General features: G+C 47.9%; 7 protein-coding genes across 7 annotated transcripts; 3 read left to right on the top strand and 4 right to left on the bottom strand.

Moving 5' to 3' along the window:
• Nucleotides 1-238: 238 nt before the first annotated feature.
• Nucleotides 239-1,105, bottom strand: MCYG_07574 (PX domain-containing protein; the record flags this gene model as incomplete). Its single annotated transcript, XM_002843745.1, has 4 exons — nt 239-311; nt 366-423; nt 482-671; nt 740-1,105. The coding sequence occupies 4 exons, from the start codon at nt 1,103-1,105 to the stop codon at nt 239-241; spliced, it is 687 nt and encodes a 228-aa protein (XP_002843791.1).
• Nucleotides 1,106-2,401: 1,296 nt separating this feature from the next.
• Nucleotides 2,402-3,124, top strand: MCYG_07573 (conserved hypothetical protein; the record flags this gene model as incomplete). The annotated part of the gene is made up of 3 exons (XM_002843744.1): nt 2,402-2,498; nt 2,559-2,653; nt 2,717-3,124. 3 exons carry the CDS (start codon nt 2,402-2,404, stop codon nt 3,122-3,124), a joined length of 600 nt encoding a protein of 199 aa, XP_002843790.1.
• Nucleotides 3,125-3,609: 485 nt separating this feature from the next.
• On the bottom strand, nt 3,610-4,752 carry MCYG_07572 (ribosome biogenesis protein RPF2; the record flags this gene model as incomplete). The annotated part of the gene is made up of 2 exons (XM_002843743.1): nt 3,610-4,669; nt 4,739-4,752. The coding sequence occupies 2 exons, from the start codon at nt 4,750-4,752 to the stop codon at nt 3,610-3,612; spliced, it is 1,074 nt and encodes a 357-aa protein (XP_002843789.1).
• A 357-nt stretch (nt 4,753-5,109) lies between these two features.
• MCYG_07571 (conserved hypothetical protein) lies at nt 5,110-6,360 on the bottom strand (the record flags this gene model as incomplete). Its single annotated transcript, XM_002843742.1, has 2 exons — nt 5,110-5,784; nt 5,839-6,360. The coding sequence occupies 2 exons, from the start codon at nt 6,358-6,360 to the stop codon at nt 5,110-5,112; spliced, it is 1,197 nt and encodes a 398-aa protein (XP_002843788.1).
• Nucleotides 6,361-7,722: 1,362 nt separating this feature from the next.
• MCYG_07570 (app1) lies at nt 7,723-10,294 on the top strand (the record flags this gene model as incomplete). The annotated part of the gene is made up of 4 exons (XM_002843741.1): nt 7,723-7,930; nt 7,996-8,183; nt 8,256-10,154; nt 10,208-10,294. The coding sequence occupies 4 exons, from the start codon at nt 7,723-7,725 to the stop codon at nt 10,292-10,294; spliced, it is 2,382 nt and encodes a 793-aa protein (XP_002843787.1).
• Nucleotides 10,295-10,897: 603 nt separating this feature from the next.
• On the top strand, nt 10,898-13,462 carry MCYG_07569 (dynamin-A; the record flags this gene model as incomplete). Its single annotated transcript, XM_002843740.1, has 3 exons — nt 10,898-10,996; nt 11,112-13,091; nt 13,151-13,462. The coding sequence occupies 3 exons, from the start codon at nt 10,898-10,900 to the stop codon at nt 13,460-13,462; spliced, it is 2,391 nt and encodes a 796-aa protein (XP_002843786.1).
• A 930-nt stretch (nt 13,463-14,392) lies between these two features.
• Nucleotides 14,393-17,081, bottom strand: MCYG_07568 (zinc finger transcription factor; the record flags this gene model as incomplete). Its single annotated transcript, XM_002843739.1, has 4 exons — nt 14,393-15,623; nt 15,687-15,962; nt 16,016-16,496; nt 16,553-17,081. 4 exons carry the CDS (start codon nt 17,079-17,081, stop codon nt 14,393-14,395), a joined length of 2,517 nt encoding a protein of 838 aa, XP_002843785.1.
• Between the last annotated feature and the right edge of the window lie 3,708 nt (nt 17,082-20,789).

The following is a 20,789-nucleotide window of genomic DNA, read 5'->3' as shown; positions in this document are numbered from 1 at the left end:
ATCCCATCCTTGAATACTAATTATTACATAGTACAGCCTCATTTAAGCTAGTTGGGAGCCCATGGGATTCTAGGCTATATATTAAAACTAAGATAGACATGTTGATATAAATAAGTACGCTTATCCGAAATAACGTAGGGGTGGCGGATACTGCGAAAGCTTCGACCAAATCCTGTTTGGTATCATTAAGGGCAATTTTTTCTAGTTAATTTGAAAGAGTCCGAAGGGAGTGGCATTATTAGGTGGAGTGTGTGAAGAGGGTATTTTTAAGGATGGGAGACCCAGAGAACTCCGGGTTGAGTAGAACACAACTATACGGAGGTTAGAAGCGGTGCTCACAGAGTAGGTTGCTCTTTTGCACTTACTTTAAGAAATAAGCAAGGCCGAGTCTTCTTGCTTCCAGGAATTTTGCGTTGAATTTAACTAGAATATGCGAGGTTAATTTGGATATCGAGGGCGAGCGAGCGTGAGAAGAACATACACAGCGCACTCTTCGGTGGCAAGGCTGGCAAGGACTTTTTGGAGTGAGGATATGCCTCTGCAAGTTTGGATCGAAGGTCTACAAATTGAGAGTACCTATAATTGTTGTGTCGAGACAATGAGTTAATGTGTAGGTTTTTCTGCAAGAGCCCGTGGCCAACGAACCTCATCCGAACTATCATGGATGCTCCCTAGGCCCAGTCATCAGTATTTAAACCGCACTCTATGCTTCCATTAGAGGGTGGCTAGGGGGGCACACCTCGAGAGTCTGAATGTTACATATCCACACTACATACGCCCCGATTCCCGACTGTCCTTTGACAACGGCATAGTCATCGATGGTGACGTTTTTGGCCCATAGCCCCTTGCTTGTATCGCACGACGGATCCTCGCTATGATCCTCAAGCGTTATCAGACCACTCGACCGGTCAAGGGAGGTGTGTGATGCATGTGAGATATTGCGTGAGTGCCTCCAGTAAGGTGGGGTAGCAGTCTGCGACCTGGACTGCGGCGTTCCAGCGCGGGGTGCGGAGGGGATAGACGCTGTCTCAGCGCCTATAGAATCCACATGGCGTGGCTGAGAAAGTATCGCGTGCTGCGCACAAGGCGACCCGGCCGGCTCCATCCATCAGAGGAAATACCAGAATCCGGCTAGTTTTCGAGTATATATAACGCCGGGGATGAGGGTTTGCGAGAGAGCTGGTCAAAAAGGATGGACAACTCCAGCGCGCGCTGCAGGTATGCGGGAAAGGCCGGCTTTCGGGGAAAGGGTACAACTCTACATGAGACAGCGGGTTTAGCGAAGGCTACTGACGTGGAGGGTGCACCGTGTGACATCCTCGATGCGTGTCTCAAGTTCACACATGGAGAGATTGCATGGGGTGAGACAAGACCGGGTAGCTTTGCGAGTTGGAGGGCGACAAGGCCACAGTTGGGGGGAGGATAACAGCAACAACTGAACGTACCTAAAAAGAAATAATCGTTAAGGGCATTCCTGATGGACGACGCCTTGAAAAAAAGAAGAGGACGATGACAGGGGGTTCTTAATAACAGTTATATTCGGGGGAAGGGAGGTTGGTAGCTGACGGTTCTCTGCAGAACTGTGTGAAGAGCGATGCAGCCAAGGCTCAGTGCCACCTCGGCTGGTCGCTAGTAAGGCCCTCAAACCTTGAAGATCCCCGTCTGAGCATCCCGAGAAAAAGCTCAACCACCAACCTCTGTATCCGAGATGACTGTGAAATCAGTCTCATTTCCCAGCTTCTTTCAGCTTGATATCGACATCTTCAGCCTCACCTTCTTTTGTATGCATTTTTTGCTCTCTTTTATTTCTAAAAATAAAAACAAGCGACGTTGAAGATGACATAAGGCATATCCGTATACGGTTTAGCGTAACCTTGGCACATAGCTTCCCGTCTAATGGGCGCGCTAGTCCCAAAGAGGCTTAGCATAGCCGATCCAGAGGTCACGCGGCTGACCAATCATGAGTTAATTTTATTTTATTTAATATTTGTCTCAATTGCCTTTTTCGGGGCGAGCCAGGGGGGCAGGAAAGAAAAGGAAGAAAACGAGGACGAACATCCCTTTTTTCCTTTTCTCCATCTCCTCGCTTCTTAAGTCTGCTCCAGTCGCCTTCACTATTCGTGTTTTTTCTGCTTTTCTCGCCCCAGTCTCTCGCTCTGTGAATATTTTCTTTTCTCGCACGTGTGCAAAACGGAGCACTTATCTTTTTGATAGCTATCTGTCATACTACTGGGTACGTTCAACGAGAGGGAGAGCTGTTACGCATGTACCCCGTCACCAGCGTCACGAACCCAGCTCCTCTACCGTGGAATCTCATATCATATATTTCTCGTGGCCGGAGATATCTACGTTGATAGAAGCTGACCAGCTGCTAACCTCTGCTCTCTGGATAATAGACATCATGTTCTTCCCATCTGCCCTTCTCGCCGCTGCTGCTATTGCTCGCGTGGCCTCTGCACAGGCCGTCGACCCAGATAGTGTCGATGAAGCTACCAGAGGTTGGTAGTCTGGACAATCCCACGCTGCTGATACAAATAACCGTCTAACTCTTTGTGAAGAACAGTGGTGTCTGGCCCAGCAGACTTCTTGTCCTCTGATCTGTCTCCAGCTTCCGGGAACCACCGAGACTCCTGCAGCAAACGACTGTGACCCGGTATTTTCCCATCGTCTTCTTTTGAAGAAATGAAGTTGAATGGCGGCTAATCAACGTAAACAGTCCAACCTAACCTTTGACTGCACCTGCAGCAACGGCAAGATGCCCAACGCAACCGAGTACTCACAGACCATCCCATACTTCATCTGCACAGAGTCCAACAACATATGTGTCAAGAACTGTAACGGTAACCATGCTTGCCAGTCTGCCTGCCGTGAAGACCACCCATGCGGTGCCCAGAACCCTGGTCGTCCCAACACTACCGCAACACCTACCACGACAGCCTCCCAGACATCCAGCACCTCTGCCTCTAGCGGTGCCGTCTACACCGGGTTCGGGGATGGATCAACCTCTTCCGACACACCAAAGAAGGGCATGGCTGGCCATCAGGCCCTCCTCAACGCTGGTCAGCTGTATGGTATGGCCGTCGTGGCTACTAGCTTCCTTGCAGGTTTTGCTGTTCTTTTATAAGTCATGAACTAGCCTGAGTGAAACGACCTGGGCATATTCCCAATGTATACATGAGCTATCTTGCCGTTTCTTGGATTTAGATCCTTACTTTTAATTTTTTTTTTAATGGAATATCACTGGCGCGGATAGGGTGCTGGTAGGGTTTGTTTCGGTACCATCCCCTTTAACGTCTATTGCTCTTATTCCATGTCCATTCTTGTTCATGTTTGGGCGGCTCTAGTGGTATTTTTACCTGTCTTTTTCTCACTGGTCGTTTCAACCCCTCCTGCACGGATATCTCTGCGGCCCAGAATATACATAATGCCTAATAGTTTAATTTGACTGTCACTTGCGTTTTTTTCCCCCATGACAAGAAGATTTGATCAACTAATGTACGTATATCACTACCTGTTTTGTAGAATCCTAACCTAACAAAACGCCATGCTAATGAAGAAATTTACAATAAGCAGCCCATATAACTTTTCTTTCTCGCGTCAAATCCCACTCTACTCTCTCTTTGAGCGCTTGCGGCCGTTGTCTTCATCCTCTGATATCTCATCCACTTCCATAAGATCCATTCCTCCTTCCTCGTCATCATCTTCATCATCATCGATGCCAGCCCGTCGTTTAAGACCCTTCATCTTTCTAGTCTGCAGGTCACTCAAATCTTGACGGCCAAGATGCACTCGTCCAATCTTATCTCCAATGCTATCCATACCAATGTTCTTCTTCGTCTTCTCCATATCCTGAGGACGCTTCCCTTGCTTCATAGCAGTCTTCATAGCATCCTCGTCAGCCTCCCGAGCCCTACCGATTCTGAAATCAAGTTTTGGACCAACTTCCTCCAGCTCTACACGGGGGAGCTTATGTCCACTCCTCCGCGTCCGGATCTTGTACCATCTTAAATGGATGACCGGCAAAGAGCTGCCAGCAGTCGCACTTCCGTTCACACCTGCGATTCCGCTGTCTTGAGGTTCCTCGGCAGCAATCATGAGAAGGTATTGTAGTCCCTCAACATCGATCTTATCCGTCTCTTCGCCTTTGAAAATATCCAAAAACATACTCTTAAGCATGGTGAAGACACCAGAGGTCTCGTCCGCCCATACAGTTCCGGAAAACAGTATCATGGGCTTCATTCCCACGCCAACGTTGAGTTGGAAAGCGGATGTGGCATTTTTCCGTGCAGCAGCCGCTTCAGCTTCCATCTCAGCCTGGGTTCCCAATAGTAGCAGCTCGCACATGTCCAGCACCTTCGAGTCAAATATGCGTAGTATAGTTATGCAGTTCGGTCTCTTCTTGTTGCTACTGCCGTAAATAGCGATGCCGCATTCATTCTTTGTCGCTAGGAACTCAAGACTCTCCGTGTTCTCGAAAGGGTGGATGTTCTCGTTCTTTTTGTGGAAGAGCACGGAGTGAGGCTTTGTGAGCGAGTGGATGGTCTTAAGCACTGTGTGGAGAGGTAGAGGGCATTTCGGACCGTGTAGTAGGAGTGTTTGCTTTGGGCTTTCGATCAATTGGGGTTCTCTGGCTTTGAGAATGCGCCGGGTCCTGGCATTTCGTGGTACTCTGATAGAGGTTAGATCTTCATCCAATTCTCATGAAAAGACCGTAACAAGGCATAATGAATGTACGTACACTTCTCTTAACATGTTGCCTATATGATTTTGTGAAACCAATTGAGTAATTAAAGCTGCTCTAAATATTTTTGAATTGACAGGTCTTTTTGGTCTTGTCAAGCACCTTTTTTTTTATAAAAAGCTTCAGAGAAATTTGAATTTTGAATGCCAAGATTTCGCCCAGAAAGTTTTTGATATCACGGGATCTTTATTTTTCCATATATCACGTGATGATAAGGGTCCAACGTCGAACTTTGAAAAGCTTTGAAGTCTTTCTACAAATGTGAATCTATAATAGTTTTAGAAATTGACATCAAAGAATAGAAGTGTGGCAAGTTGCCCTTCTTTTATTTGTTAAGGTCCTAGTGAAAGCTTGCTTGGAAAAAAGCTCTATGCTTTGGTTGAATAGTCCAATACTTTGGAATAGAAGCCCATCTTCCCATCATAGGCATATAGCCGCATCGCCGTTGCAAGGGCCTGCACCCTCGAATCACTTAAGATACTTGATAGTATCGACGGCCCGGGGCCCTCTGCCCGACATACAGCAGCTATATAATCTTTCCGTTCAACCAGCCTTTCACGAAGATCTTCGTCCGTAGGCACCCCATGGTCGTCATAGTTCCACGGAGCATCCATCGCCTTCGGAACCATGTTTAACGTTAGTGGAAAATCTATAGTCTCCCAGGGGGCGGCAAATGCGTGTTCCCAGTCTATTACTCCCACTATCTTGTATTTGTCGTCTACGAGGATATTGTTGTGCCCAAAATCTACATGTCGTAGAGGGAATGGGCCGTTATCCCGAACGGAGAGCCTCTCCGCCAGTTCATTGATTCTTTGGGGAAACTCTGCAGTCGACAGGGCAACTTCCGCTCCAAGGTCCCCACAGTTATTTTCAATAAAAGATTTCGTATGCGGGAATTTTACTGTTGCACTCCAGGCTCTGAGATACTCGGTTGCCGTGTTAAATGGTCCACCAAGCCCTGGAATAGGGCCAATGTCGTAGCTCCCGTCTTCGAGTCGAATGATAGACCCAATTTTAGGAAACAATATTGATGATATATCTGTCTATACCAGATTCTCAATAAAAGCAATAATGAGGGGGTGTTTCCACTAACTTACCTGTATCTTTGCCATCTCCTCAAAAAACGAGTCCTTATACTTGGGAGGAATGAAGTCAAAATTGAGGTCAATCCCAACATTTCCCGGTAAACACTCCATCAAGATCACTGGTGCTCCAATTTTGCTATCATTACTATACCCAAACACCGTTGGAACAGGAACCGCAGTTCGCTCCTTCACAAGCTGTAAACAATCGAATTCACGTTTCAGGAGAAGATTATCGGCTGCTTCGTTGTCGACATGGTTAGCCTTGCCGGTAGGTCGAGATGGCATCCGGAGCCGAGCGATCCAGCGAGAGTCATTCTCAAATTGGATAATGCGAACCATATGGCGCCCTCCTAAGGCAATTTCAGGCTTAACGGAACATCGTTCGCCGTGATGAAGGCTGGATGCGTAGTCACATAGAGCTTCCCAGTTCACAGATGAGAGAAACGCCTGCGCACGAAGATGCCAAAACGAGCCTTCTGGGAAGGACGACAGGCCCGCCCATTTGTATCCAGTAAACTCCGCAGTTCCTATCATTTTGGCTATAAGTCATAAGGCAAATAATTTCTTAATGGGATGCAGGTATAGGAAAAGGCGTTCATTCATCTATTACTTCGCTGCTTCTTTTCCCTGTTTGACGATATTCTCAATTCAGCATCATGTACTCCATACTCCGTAACCGCTCCTTCTCATTGGCTGGCTCGGTCGTCTTACCAATAGTTAACACCGCCACATATCAGGCAGCCATCGACTCTGTATTCAGGGGCAGCCCATAGAGAATTTTGGTCACATACCAGACACTAATGACGGATGTGAGATGACTGGCGAAAGCATAGCATCGGAATCTTGCATGTCTCCTAAGAGTACAAGGTCTGCTCACGTTAACTGGGCCAAGCAACTAGGTCCATGACTTGACAGGGATAATGTCAGGTTGGCTGCGATGGTGCTGGTACTTGACTTCAACCGCCTTGTTGTCCGTAAACCGCTCATGACGGATGGCATAGTGGAGAGCCATGTTACGCTCTCAGGTAGGATTTTGACCATCAATGGATGTGTTTCTAATTCCTTCAGCCCATATTGCCAGCTGCGGATTAGCAGGCGTTCTCATAAGAAACAATGCTTGCCTCTTGACCTCCACCCTGTATCCAGTATCAGTAGGTCAATGACTGCTATCTAGTATCAGAATCAGCCGAACGTCTGCGTTTGCTTCCTGTCGAGAGTGGCCATACCATACCCTCTATAACCTACCTTACTCTAAGCTCTGTAGAAGGCCGGAAAGAGCACCTCCATGGGTCTCTTCCGTATGGATATATCAAAAAAAGAAAGGCAATGTTGACATTTCTCGAGCGGGTTCTATCATTTAATAAGGAGGAAGATGATTATAGAGGCATGGAGAGGAACGATATTGGATGGTTTGCTGGCATCACTAAATGAAACCTGGGAGAAAAAGTCTAGGGTATACAAGGCGTAGAGAAACACCATATTATACAATGATGAAGCAGCTTTCATCCATATATAGGGTGTAGATGGCTAAAATATACAATATTCAATGTCCAGCTGTTGCGCCTTTGCGACTGCGCCACACCTTCCCACGACGTTTTTTTGGCTTGTGTTTGCGTATCTCGAGTCTTATCGCCGAATCAAGTCAAAACAGTCACTCAACGAACACCATCTTTACCATTGTTCAGGCCTTGTAGGCTTCTTCTATTCTTCTTCATATCATAGAATAGTGATATTATTCATTGGCATCTCTGTTCTCCATCGGCTTCCACTCCTTTTGACCTCAGCTGAGAATAAACCCCGTCTTCACAAGAAAGCCCCGTTGACAGACCCCCCCCAAGAACTCTAGCTCTCACGACCGGCCTACGATAGAATTACTCTCTCTCCCAATATTATAAGATGGCTTCCCTCAACCTCTCGACGAACGGCCCATCGATAACGAAAAGCTACCAGTCGGTGGTAAATGCCCCAGCTCCCACCGGTCCCGCCGCGGCCTCCCCAACATACGGATCATGGGCCCTGTTCTCCGTTACAGCTCCGCTGGTAAATGCATTCCAACAAGGCGGTGCTCAGAAGGAGAGTGTACTGAAGGTCCAAAGCACTGGAGGTATGTTCAGCCGTGATGGGTTTTGGCAGAAGGGTTTGACGAGTTGAGCTAACACTGCCATACAGAGGGAGAACTAGTAGACTTGATCGAGGACTTCTCTGATGGGAAGATACAGTTCGGTTTCGTCAAAGTAAAGGACCCGAATACCAGTCTTCCAAAACATGTTCTCATAGCATGGTGCGGAGAGGGAGTCCCTGAACGAACCAAGGGCTACTTCACCAGCCATCTGGCGGCAGTCTCGAAATTCTTGCAGGTACGTGTGTTAATTCTCTCCAAGCTAAGACGATTCGATCTTCTATTCTGATGCTCAGCACTTTTGATTTAGGGCTACCATGTCCAAGTTACTGCACGATCTGACCGTGACCTTACTCCCGAAAGTATTATTCAAAAGGTAGCTGATGCATCCGGTGCTAAATACTCTGGAGACGCTTCTGTTCCACCTCCCACTTCGACGAAACCTCCGGTGGCAGCGAAGCCGGCCTTCAACCCTACCCGTACCGGGGGATCGTTCAAACTTCCTGCGCGGGGTAGTCAACCCGGCTACGCAAAGAATGAGCCAGTTGATGAAGACGGATGGGGAGCAGATGCCCCTCCGGTTACGAGAACGCAGCTCGAGAAGGTTGCACCAGCATACAAACCGACCACGGTAAATATGAAGGAGCTTACCTCGCAAAAGTCAGCTACAACCTCAGGACCTACTGTTGAGCGGGAGGCTTCCGGTGATGTAGTCAAAGGTACATACCAACCAATTGGCAAGGTCGATATTGCAGCCATCAGAAAGCAGGCACGAGAGGCTGGACAGGATATAAATGACCGTCCAGAGGTAGTCAAGGGAGCTTATCAACCTGTTGGAAAGGTAGACATCGCTGCTATCCGAGCCAAGGCTAAAGGTGAAGCTGGAAATACCCCAAGCTCGATCTCACCTGCAGCCACTGGAGGTTCTGGCGGTAACGATGAACAGCCAAAATCCCTCTCTGAACGCTCTGCAGCCTTCACTGCTTCAGAAAGGCTGACAAGTCTTCCCAAGCCGAAAGTCGCTAGTAAGTTTGGTGCTGCTGCTTCGTTCACTGGAACTAAAGCTCCTCTACCTGGCGGGTTCGAGGCCAAAACACCTGTGGCTGCAGCCCCCGTTGGAATCGCCAGCCGCACTTTCGCCGACCAGGGAGGTAAAACGCCAGCTCAACTCTGGGCCGAAAAGAAAGCCAAACAGGGGGGTGTTGTTAACCCGTCGCCTGCTCCAGCGTCACAGCCTAGGGATACGCAATCAAGCCAGGAAACAGGCTGGAAGAGCTCATATACCGGAAAATCTTGGGCTCCAGTTAACACAACGCACACGGGTACATCCGCCAGCCATGCAGAGGGCGCCGCTGCGGAAGAGGAGGAGAAGGAGGAACCCCAGACCGGAAATGTCGGTTCTATCCGAGACCGATTTGCTCACGCTGCTCCCATTGGCGTCTCCAATTACGAACGGTCCGCCCCCTCTCCGCCGCCCCTTGATACCAGCAACAAGCCTACTGCAGGCCGTGGTGTCCCAATTCCCGGCCTTTCCCAGCCACCAGCTGCACCTGAACCAGCACACGAGGAAACTCAGCGCTCCGTCCCACCTCCACCTCCCGTCCCCGCCGAGCCAGAAGAGGAGGAACAAGAGGAAGCTCCCGGCTCGCCTATCCGGGTAGCAATGCCTGTTGGGCGTGGACCTGCGCACGATGACCATCCAACAGAGCCAGAGCAACCACCAGCGCCAGTAATTACTCAACACCAGGCTGTGCATGAAGAAGTGCCAGAACCACCAAAGGAGGAAGAGCAAACTCATACCGCAGCACCGGTGGCTGGCAGTGGAATCCAGGCCATTGCGCAGTACGACTATGAGAAAGCCGAAGACAACGAGATTGAGTTGCGAGAGGGAGAGCGCATCACCAACATCGACATGGTTGATGAAGATTGGTGGCTTGGGGTCAACTCCAGCGGTGAAGCCGGTCTCTTCCCAAGGAACTACGTTGAGCTCGTTGAGGGTGAATCTGCCGCCGAAGTTGCTCCCCCAGCACCAGCTCAGCCTGCCCATGAAGAACCAGCCGCACCAGCCGCAGCAGCCGCAGCTCCTCCACCTCCACCCGCAGCACCACCCGCAGCCGCCAAACAACACACAGCCACTGCCCTGTATGACTATGAGGCAGCAGAGGACAACGAGCTTAGCTTCCCAGAAGACGCTAAAATTACCAATATCGTAAGTTTACCTTTTGTCCGTCTTCTCCTTCCCGAGGCTAACATGTTTTGTAGGAATTCCCCGATGAAGATTGGTGGACGGGCGAATACCAGGGTAAAGTGGGTTTATTCCCGGCGAACTATGTGCAGCTCGACAACTAAAGGGCAGCTTCTTCTCCATACATACATACAATTCTATGGGTGGAATTCCATCTCTACAACCGTTTTTGTGCTGCGTATTCTTGCCTGCTTGGTTTACCTGTTTTGCTTCCACTTTTTGTTCACTGGATTAGTTTGTAAACGCAAAAAGCCACTAGAGACTTATTCTTTCACTTCTATCCTCTCTTCCATCTCATCCATCGTCCTCTTCTCTCTCTTTTCCATCTCTTACTCTCTCTTTATCTTCTGATATCACGTGTTTTATCACGGAAAAATAAAAATCCGCCCGCTAAACCGGAAAAGCAAAAAAAAGGCAAAAAAGCCGCCAATCGCGAAGAAAGAAAGAAAAAGCATCAAAACATCTTCATCTTCCATCTTCCTCAGCTTCAGCCACCGAAACAAGCACACTAGCCGTTCGCCCCTCTCGACGAACATCTCCAGCTTCTCCTCCTCCCCCTCGTTCTTCTTCTCTCTATGCTGGAGACGTTGGCGGGCGCTAGCTTTGTTTTGCCCTCCTAACTCTGCAAACAAGCCCCTTGCGTTCACCCGGCAACGTCACGAATCGTGCTTCCACACCAGTCTGGCCGAGCAGTAGAGTCCATCAAGATGACTTCCTTGGGCGACGATTTACTTGTTACCGTGAACAAGCTTCAGGATTTGGTGTTTAATACCATTGGGAATGATTCTTTGGATTTGCCACAGATTGTACGTCTTTGCCTGGAAAAACAGTAACAACGGTGACCTAGCAGCATTCTTTGCGGCTTCTCTCTGAGATAGAATGAATAATGGCTGACTTGGTATCTTTTATTCTACTGTATAGGTAGTCGTCGGTTCGCAATCGTCTGGGAAATCCTCAGTGCTTGAAAATATCGTTGGAAGGGACTTTCTACCCAGAGGAAGCGGCATTGTTACTAGGCGACCCTTGATCCTCCAGCTTATCAACGTTCCCTGTGACAGTGATGATGAAAATGAGGAACCCCACATGGCTGGCAGCGTTCAACAGCACGGAGAATGGGGAGAATTTCACCACCAGCCTGGCCGGAAGTACACCGATTTCGCGCATATAAAACAGGAGATTGAGAACGAAACCGCGAGGATAGCTGGTAATAATAAGGGAATTAATCGCCAGCCTATAAATCTGAAGATCTTTTCGCCACATGTGCTTAATTTGACCCTCGTGGATCTCCCTGGCTTGACCAAGGTGCCTATTGGTGACCAACCGTCTGATATCGAGAAGCAGACGAGAACGTTGATCTCAGAATACATCGCCAAGCCAAACAGTATTATTCTCGCCGTCTCTCCTGCAAATGTGGATATTGTCAACTCCGAAGCCTTGAAGCTTGCTCGCCATGTTGACCCGGTTGGCAAGCGAACCATTGGTGTGCTCACCAAGTTGGACCTTATGGATCACGGAACCAATGCAATGGACATCCTTACTGGCCGAGTCTACCCACTGAAACTTGGTTTCATCGGTGTAGTCAATCGCTCTCAGCAGGATATTCAGGCTGGAAAGTCTCTGGCAGAAGCTTTGAAGTCCGAAGCCGAGTTCTTCAGGCATCATCCAGCTTACCGAAATATGGCGACCCGCTGTGGTACACAATTCCTCGCAAAAAGTTTAAATACCACTCTGATGGCGCATATCCGTGACCGTCTGCCTGATATTAAGGCCCGCCTTAATACCTTGATGGGTCAAACTCAACAAGAGCTGGCCAGTTACGGAAACAAGCAATTTAGTGGACGAGAGCACCGCGGATCTCTGATACTCCAGCTTATGACACGGTTTGCTTCTTCCTTTATATCATCCATTGACGGAACCTCTTCCGAGATATCGACAAAGGAACTATGCGGTGGGGCAAGAATTTACTATATTTTTAATTCAGTGTTTGGAAATTCCCTAGAGACAATTGATCCCACCCATAATCTCTCTGTCCTGGATATTAGAACCGCCATCCGTAACTCAACCGGCCCTCGACCTAGTCTTTTCGTTCCAGAGCTTGCGTTCGACTTACTCGTGAAGCCCCAGATAAAACTCCTAGAGATACCCAGCCAGCGCTGTGTTGAGCTTGTTTATGAAGAACTTATTAAGATTTGCCATACATGTGGCTCGACTGAGCTTTCTCGATTCCCAAGGTTGCAGGCAAAGCTGATCGAGGTTGTGTCTGACCTTCTCAGAGAGCGCCTGGGGCCATGCTCGAGCTACGTTGAATCTCTTATTTCCATTCAGCGCGCATACATCAATACTAACCATCCTAACTTCCTCGGCGCAGCCGCCGCCATGTCATCTGTCATTCAAAACAAACAGGAGAAAGAAAAGAAGGCTGCTCTTGCTGAAGAAAAGCGAAAGAGAGACAGACGGCGATTGAAAGAGCTTGGAGCCGTCAACGGAGTCGCTACCCCTGATGAAGAGGAGGAGAATGCAGAAGAGAAACAGCAAAATCTTCCAGTTAGAGGACACACCTCAAAAGTATCTAGAACCCAGTCCCCACACCCTGGACGTAACGCTGAATCCATATCCTCCGCCGTCAATGGCCTTCAGGCGGCTTCTCCGCCAAGGTTGGGAAACCAGCACGGAAATGCCAAGGACTCGTTCTTGAACTACTTCTTTGGTAAAGATGGCCTACCTGGAACTGCTCCTCCTCCCCCACCCTCATCTGGCCTTTCACGGCATGTCAGCTACTCGATGGAGCCAAGCTTTAGCCAGAGTTTCCGCCGAAATGAAGTCCGATCTCCATCTACTGCTCATTACCCGACACAGCAAGAGGAATACGCTCCAAGTGAATACGGTGATATGTCACTAGTGGTAAGCCCACCCAACCCTTAAAACCTCTTTCCTAGGCGATATGTATTAACATTGCACAGAATGACAACGCCGAGCCTGTCCTTACAGACCGCGAAGCTCTGGAAACAGAGCTCATCCGCCGTCTAATCTCATCCTACTTCAACATTGTCCGTGAAACAATAGCAGACCAAGTTCCCAAGGCCATCATGCACCTTCTCGTCAACCACAGCAAAGAAGTGGTTCAAAACCGCCTAGTCAGCGAACTCTACCGAGAAGATCTATTCCCCGAACTCCTTTATGAAGACGACGGCATCAAGGCTGAACGCGAGAAGTGCGAGAAACTTCTAGAAACCTATAAAGAGGCCGCGAAGATCGTGGGCGAAGTTTTGTAAATTATCTATCCTCTCAGTTTTCCTATTCCGTTTTCTTTTATGCTATGATTATTCACTTACTTGTCATATAACGCACACACCACTCTTTTCCTTCCTTTTTTCTTGGTCTCGATATGTTTTTCTCCTGCAAGTGATTCTTCTGCTGTGTGGCTGAACGCCTTGCCGCTGACCTGCTGCTATATTTTCGATATTGTCTTATTATATCCTCACAACTCTATAATAAACGAATCACATCACGGCGGGATGGGAGGATGAGTGAGTGGTCGGTCTCTACGGAACCAATAGATGGAGGGAGGAGAGAAAAGATTAGGGATTTGGAAGAAGCCACCTCTTACCATGGCTTTTATATGCGAGAGGATCGAGATGATGAACGTGTTGAACTGATTATGTATAAATGTATGTAAAATGGGAGGCTAAAATATTCAAGATCGAGTGCAGAAATATCCTTTATTGACTCGCTAGTTATATATTCTGGTTTTTGTGTAAAACGGGATGTCCTAAAAACAACAACCAAGCAGCACCATTAAGCTTATCATCCACTCAACCCAACCACCAACCACCAATCTCTCAAGCCATGTATTCGTATGACGAGGAAGCAATCGGAAAGATTATAACAGATAGACCAAAAGGGGAAGATAGGGGAGTGGGTGAAAAGGGGGCAAGTAACACAGGGGTAAGTACGTTACGTACATAGAGGGCAAATACAAAAAGGTTACGAGGGAAAATGAAAAAAAAAACCAACGAGTAGGCCAAAGGGAGAAAGAGAAAATAAGTCAAGGGGTTAAGAGCTGGAACATAATTGTGAGTGGGGAAGGCTTCATATACCACATCCAAGGTAGAATGAAAAAAATGGCAAAGGCGGACGGCTACAGATCAAGGCAAGATGAGATACAATGACATACAAGATGCAAGGTAAATCGCATATCTTGTTTAGAATGAATCATCCATTTCCATGATCGAGTCGATGTCCATATCTCTAGAACCCAACTGTTGGGGCCAATCGGCATTATTCAACTGGTCATTCAACGTGCCTAGAGGAGGGAACATGCTAGAAATACTCCAAGTCTCGGAGTTATTTCCAAGGAGGCCAGAAGAGCACATGTTGTCTTTATGGCCACCAAAGAGAGTGAAGTCACCAAGTTGTTTACCCATATCCATTTTCATACAATCAAAGCCATCGTCGAAACCCTCGTCGCCATCATATGATGCGGGGGAGTAGAGCATGACATTACCGTGCCCGGCTGGAGATATGTTAGAATTCTGCTCTAAGGCAGGGAGTGGGAGACAGAGGTTTTCAGGCTCAGAGTTGCATTTCATGGCCTGCGCTTCAATTGATTGCGCTGGGCTGAGAAGCTGGACATTCATGGACGTGTACTCATTTTCGGTGACATCAAAGTGAAAATCTAGGTCCGCATTACTTCCAATGAGATCGGGTGGTGACTGGGGCTGAAACCCAGTGGTCAGGTTACCAACTGGAGTTGATGAAGCAGAGGGGAGGTTCATGTCAAGCTGTGGTAGACCATCGTAAGGGTCTCCAGCTTGCAGGTCTGCATAGAATGCATTGAATTCATCGTGGCATGTGTTGTATTCATTGAGAGATGTAGAGTCAGGGAAGAGCATGAAGTCATCAGGAGTAGTATTCTGCTGTCCAATTTCACTCGGTGCACAGATACCGGGACTCTGAATAGGATAAGCACCAGGGCTTGGAGCATAAGCGACAGGTCTCTGGCCACTGATGCTTGGAGTTCCACTAGATACGGGCTGCTCGTAAGGGGAAGACAGCCGTTCATACGGAGACAAGTATGGAGACATGGCTGTCGCGCTTAGAGGGGTGGGGATATCAATAGAGGGTGCCTGTGGGCTATTGATATTTGTCGTCATCGGCGTTGACTGAGGGGATAGTTGGTGACTAGCCTTGCTATTGTTCTTCGATCGAATATATTTGTAGCCATGGAGCTTTTCCATGTGCTGCTTACAGTTACTCTGACGCTTGGTGTCATAGGTACACCCTGGGTAGAGACATTTATATTTCTTTGGGGACTTGGTGTGTCTGTCATTCATATGACGGTCTCTCTCTTTCTCAGTCGGCCATCCAAGTTGATAATACTTGCATTTGGTATCGAGACACTTCCATGGTCGGGTATGGACCTTCTCATGCTTACTATGGGAACAATTAGTCGCCATTCCCAACACGGCATTCAAGAGGATAACAAGGGCGACTTACGTAAGATCACAGGGGCGACGGAAAACTTTATCACAATGCTTGCATTTCTCGTTGATATTCATTGGTGGAGCATCCTTCTTGCGTCGCGCCATAGAGCGCATGACGCTATCCTGGTTCTCCATACTAGAAGCGCGCTTCAAGCTTGGGATGACTGGTTTTTGTTCCACGAATGGTTCCCCAGTTTTCAAAGAGATGGCCTGGCCTTTCTTTTTCCTGACAAGTTCGGCTGGACGGCCGGTGCTTGCAAGGCCGCCTTCGAGGACAAGTTCCTCACCACTAAAAACCGTAAGTCCATGTCATAAAATAAAACTGAAAGTCAGAATACATACGAAGAATAGCCAAGGTCGTCACGGGTAGAGGTAGCAGAACGGCTTTCCCGGGCCGTCCTGATCATAGCAGCGTACTGGCGAATTTGTTCAACAAGATCAAGGAAATATCCGTTGGTATAAGGACGGTCTGCAGGACGACGCTGGTCGCGGTCGTTGAGATATCCGACAGTGGTGTGTACACACTGAATGGTAAATTCACAGAAGCTGAGGTATGATGACCTTGAAATGGTATGTTGGGGAGCCAAGTACAACAGTGTCTTCTCAAGGTCTCGGAGACAGGTGATCTCGTTGCTTTGAATACGCTGTGGCACCGATCTAACTAGAGACTGGAATGTTTTCAAGCGTTGCTCCTTGAGAAGTGGGATAAGAATGTGACGCTGGATCTGCCTTTTACCCCCGGGGCTGAGGGTAGCACCAGAAGGTATGAGTGATTCACGAGCACTAGCCTGGATAGTTCCAGTATGGTCCCGCTTTAATGTGCCTGTATAACGGTTAGTAAAGAAGCTGCGAGTTTCCGGGATGTGTTATGGAACGAACCTTTTTCTTCGTCTATAGAAGAACCAACACCGCTGTCAGAGAGCTCGGCACGGACTCTCTCCTTTACGGGGGAGCCAGATTTCGCTGAATTCCTAAACGAAGAGTCGATTTCCATTAGGTTAGCAGAGGTGAGGCGAGCGTTCAGACCTCGCGGAGCCTGGGTATTTGTCTCAGCATCTTTGACCGAGCTCTGCTTCAATAGTGATTCGTTCCCGGGGCCAGCCAAGTTACACTCAATGCTGCCGAGCCAGCCTGCGACTCGTCTCTCACTAGCAGTAATGACTTCCTGGAGGGTGTCGGGGCTGGTGGGAGAACGACGAAGCAAGGTAGGAAAGTGGAGGATAGGGTCACTTTCTGCGGACGACGGAGAGGCGGAGACATGAAAGGTAGCTTCCTTCCTCAGCGTAGCATGGCGAACTGTTGTGTGGGAGCTGGGGGAGCGTCCATCACAATGACCGGTTGAGAGACGGGGGAGGTTGGCATTTAGAAACGGTCGACGACGCGGACTTGAACAGAGATCGAACGACATACTGAGTGACTTTGGATGGCAAGTCACAAAATCTGCAAGGCCGGGTCTAATGAGCAAGGATGGCTCGTCCTAGCATTTTCTCATGACTCACCAGCTGATTCTTTCGGTAGCTAAATCTTGACTGAATTGCTTGCTTGCTTATTATAGCGGTGGAGAGCCAGCTTGAACCTATATAGATAGAGAGCTCTCAGGGCAATTCAATCCAATTCTCTGTTTCCGCCTGTAACTACTGGCTTGGACTGATAAAGGACAAGGTTAGAAACATGGATTCTCTGGTTGAATGTGCAATATGGTATACTTACAGCAGTCAATTAGGTCTAGAGTATGATGTCTAGAGTGCCGAGCAGAAAATTCTACCCACCCGTCGAGTAAAAAAAGCGGTATCAAGTCTATAGCCAAAGACCAAACTGTTTAGACCAGTAAAGCACTCAGGCGGACGGCTCCAGAAGAGCGTTGTACTCCAGATGGATGCCTGGTGACAGTACGGAGTAAACAACTAGATCAACGGCTGAGCGAAGCAAACGCCACTTCAGAGAAGAAAAATGCCAACTAGACGACACCAGAGACCCAGGCCTCAACAGCGTCGAGTCCGAGTTGTTTGTTGTTTCGGTGGATGTAAGTTGTCAACAAGGAGAAGAGTGAGAGAGAGAGAGAGACGAAGGGCGGAAGATAAGAAAGTCTCTCGTGTGTTTTTATGGCGGTTGCCTAATTGAAAAGTGGGTCTGACGGAATGTTAGTTTCGGCGCCTCGGCGCTGCGGCTCCGGGCGGTTGCTTACCTAATATAGCGTACTCCGCGTATAAAAAGACGTTCGGATGAAAAGATGAGATGGGGATACAGAGAGAGGAAAGATGGAGATATGTAGCCTCTGTTGAGCTCTCTGTTGGCTACTCTGTTTGATGCTGTTGATGCTGTGGACGTCGATAAGATTCCGTCAAGGCATTCTTGATGTGATGCGGCAGCAAGCACAGCCACGCACCGCAGTCGTAGCCTCATCCAGCCTAGCAACCAACACATAACACGAAGAGGCCAGCTTGGTTCCCTCTCCTTGTAACAGAAACCTCATCCTTCGTCAATTTGCCGACATCTCACTGGCCCGGGAAACTTCTTGCTGTTCCCCCTTCCAACCAACCAACCAGCACTCCCGGCCTGCGCGGGATACGTTTTGAGACAGTGATGCCACATAACCTTGTCAGGGGGTCGGAGAGTTGTAAACTCCGACCCTATTCCACAACATCTTTGCGGCTCAAAATTCACAGGGTTTCGTCCCTTTCACGAAGGTTCTCTCTCAAGCAAAAGCAATTATGGCAGACTCGAGTCTCCTTACTCGCTAGCAAGATTTCACTCCCTGCCTTTCTTGTGAGTCACACACATGTGAATATGCACCTCAATCACTCCGGCATTTGCAGAGCCAGCAGTTCGACGCCCCTCCGCCATACATCGTAGATCACTGTGCTAGTCGTGTAGATGATGTCTACAATTTCCTTGCTTCATCTGTTTGCATTAGTTGTTTTGTTTGTCCTGTTTTGATCATCTGTCACGGATTTTAGTTGTTCCGCGTTAGTCACGTGGGAAGTCGCCTGCCGCAGATAAGGCATCGATTTCAACCTTCTTCATCACTCATTCCTCTGCGTTCTCATATTTGATAAACAGTTAAAAAGTAAAGGGTTACTTATATTGATATACATAGTAATCATAATTGAAAGTTGGTAAATGCATCTCCACGGCCACGGCTTAGGTTGGTGTCAAATACGATCAAGCGCAATGAAGGATCATTGGTGAACAAATGTGCATATATATGGGTGTATATTCGTATATTAGATGTGTTTTCTAAGGCTAAGTACAGATGAAATATCTGCTCAGGCATATATGAAGCAGGATTGTGCGGCGCTGCCTAAGTCCATGGCTAAGCACAGCATTTAACATTTGATTAAATCGAGAAAACACTCGGCCTGTAGAGGCCGCATGACTTATACTCGGGGTCTCGTGAAAGAAAGTGGTGATCGGCAGGTTCATGCTCCCAAAGGCCCAGGATATGCCAATGGGGAATGAATTTATCCGGAGATATAGGCTGATAAACTATTCGTTGATAGGCTGCTGGACCGGCTGTGAAGGGAATTGCGGTTGGAAAGCTGGTAGCAGACGATACCGCGGTTGAATAAATTGCGGCTGCTGAGGTTGAATAGTCTGGTGCAAACACGGCCGAGGCAACTCTGGCCGACCACCTCGCTGTCAATTCCCTTCCAGGTGAATCGACATATGGAGCTTATTCATTGTATGGAGTGGCCAAATAACATGTAAACATGGAAGACTCATAGATCAAAGCATCTAGGATGCTCTAACATGAATTGAAGGCATAAGAAGACATAATGCTGTGGCAATGAACGAGGACGGGTAAAGTGTAGGTAGGGTGCTTAAGCTCAACCGCCACAGTATGTCTTTTATATTGGGTATATATATGGCGATAAATCGGACTAGGATATCTTGGAGATATTGATGTTGATAGGGTAGTAAAGCCTTCGTAATCCTAATATGAAAACTTTCTCCCTTTGACGTTGCTTGATTTCCCAAGTGTAAGTATCATTTAATCTAGGCAGAAACAATCTTCTCCACTAGTTACCAACCGACCCCGCCTGTTTATATAGCTCTCTGTATTCATTTATTAATCCAGTAGTTCAAACCCTGAGAGAATACGTTCTGTTGAAGCAATAATTGATCCTTTAGGTGGTCTTCCCACTAGTTATTATCTCTCAGGGCCACGGTAAGGAACCGATAATTAATGGACTCTTACTTTATGAGGAGAGAGTAATAAGGCGCCTAAGGCTGAGAGTCTGGTTGGTATCGCGAAGAGGTTGTATAACGCGTATATAAGGATGGATTTCCTCTTTCGTTTAGGGTGCTGTAAAAGTACTAAATGGGTGCAATCTCCCGACGGCAACTAGGGAGATAATAAGAGAAATGGCTCCTTAGTACTTAGTTTACCATCCGTTGGCATTAATAACGGTGGTCAGCTAAAGCTTCGAAGAAATCATCGGCTATAGCCTCCTAAACATCCTGGATAACTTCAGAAATCGCAGTTTTGGTGGCTTCATTATATTTTTGGTAGAGGTAGGGGCCTGAATGCCTCTTATATTGGAGTAGAGCTTCTTCCAGGCGTGTTCGATCAGGTTCATATCCAGGCTATGGGTGGGGGTCATAGGTCATCGTCGTAATTCCATGAGCTCTAGACCAATCTGTGACCCAATTGGCCGTGTATAGAGGCGCCATCCTGCCTCGGTATAAAACCGGGCTAATAAAAATCCAATAAGTTTTCATCAAGTACTGCCGGTATGGGCTTGTAAAAGCTGTCACGGGTTCCTCCTCATTCTGTCTATTCTCGATCACCCCTGTGTTGTTGAATGCGCGCGGTGCCTTGTCAACACAGAGTTATGTCATCACAGGGACTGAGTAGGCCCCCTCTACTCTTGACTTCGATCATCAGAACATCTCGTGTCTCGATTCTTTCGAGTTTGGGACGTAACACGTTATACGCTGCCGGGAAGCCTGCGATGAGTGTCGAGCGGCATGTTTTGAATGTGAGGTAGTGAAATTGGAGATATGGGAGCTCATAAAAGGTGCGAGAGTCTTCGTGTACACCTCCGTATATGAATTGTGGACGTGAGCAGGCTCATAATCTGAATGTTTCATCCTTTTCCGCCAGCTGTAGGGA

The sequence above is a fragment of the Microsporum canis genome, genomic scaffold, assembly GCF_000151145.1.
Source record: "Microsporum canis CBS 113480 supercont1.7 genomic scaffold, whole genome shotgun sequence".
Taxonomy (NCBI): Eukaryota; Fungi; Ascomycota; class Eurotiomycetes; order Onygenales; family Arthrodermataceae; genus Microsporum; species Microsporum canis.
The sequence above is the reverse complement of the archived record's forward strand: the minus strand, read 5'-3'. Positions and strand labels throughout refer to the sequence as shown.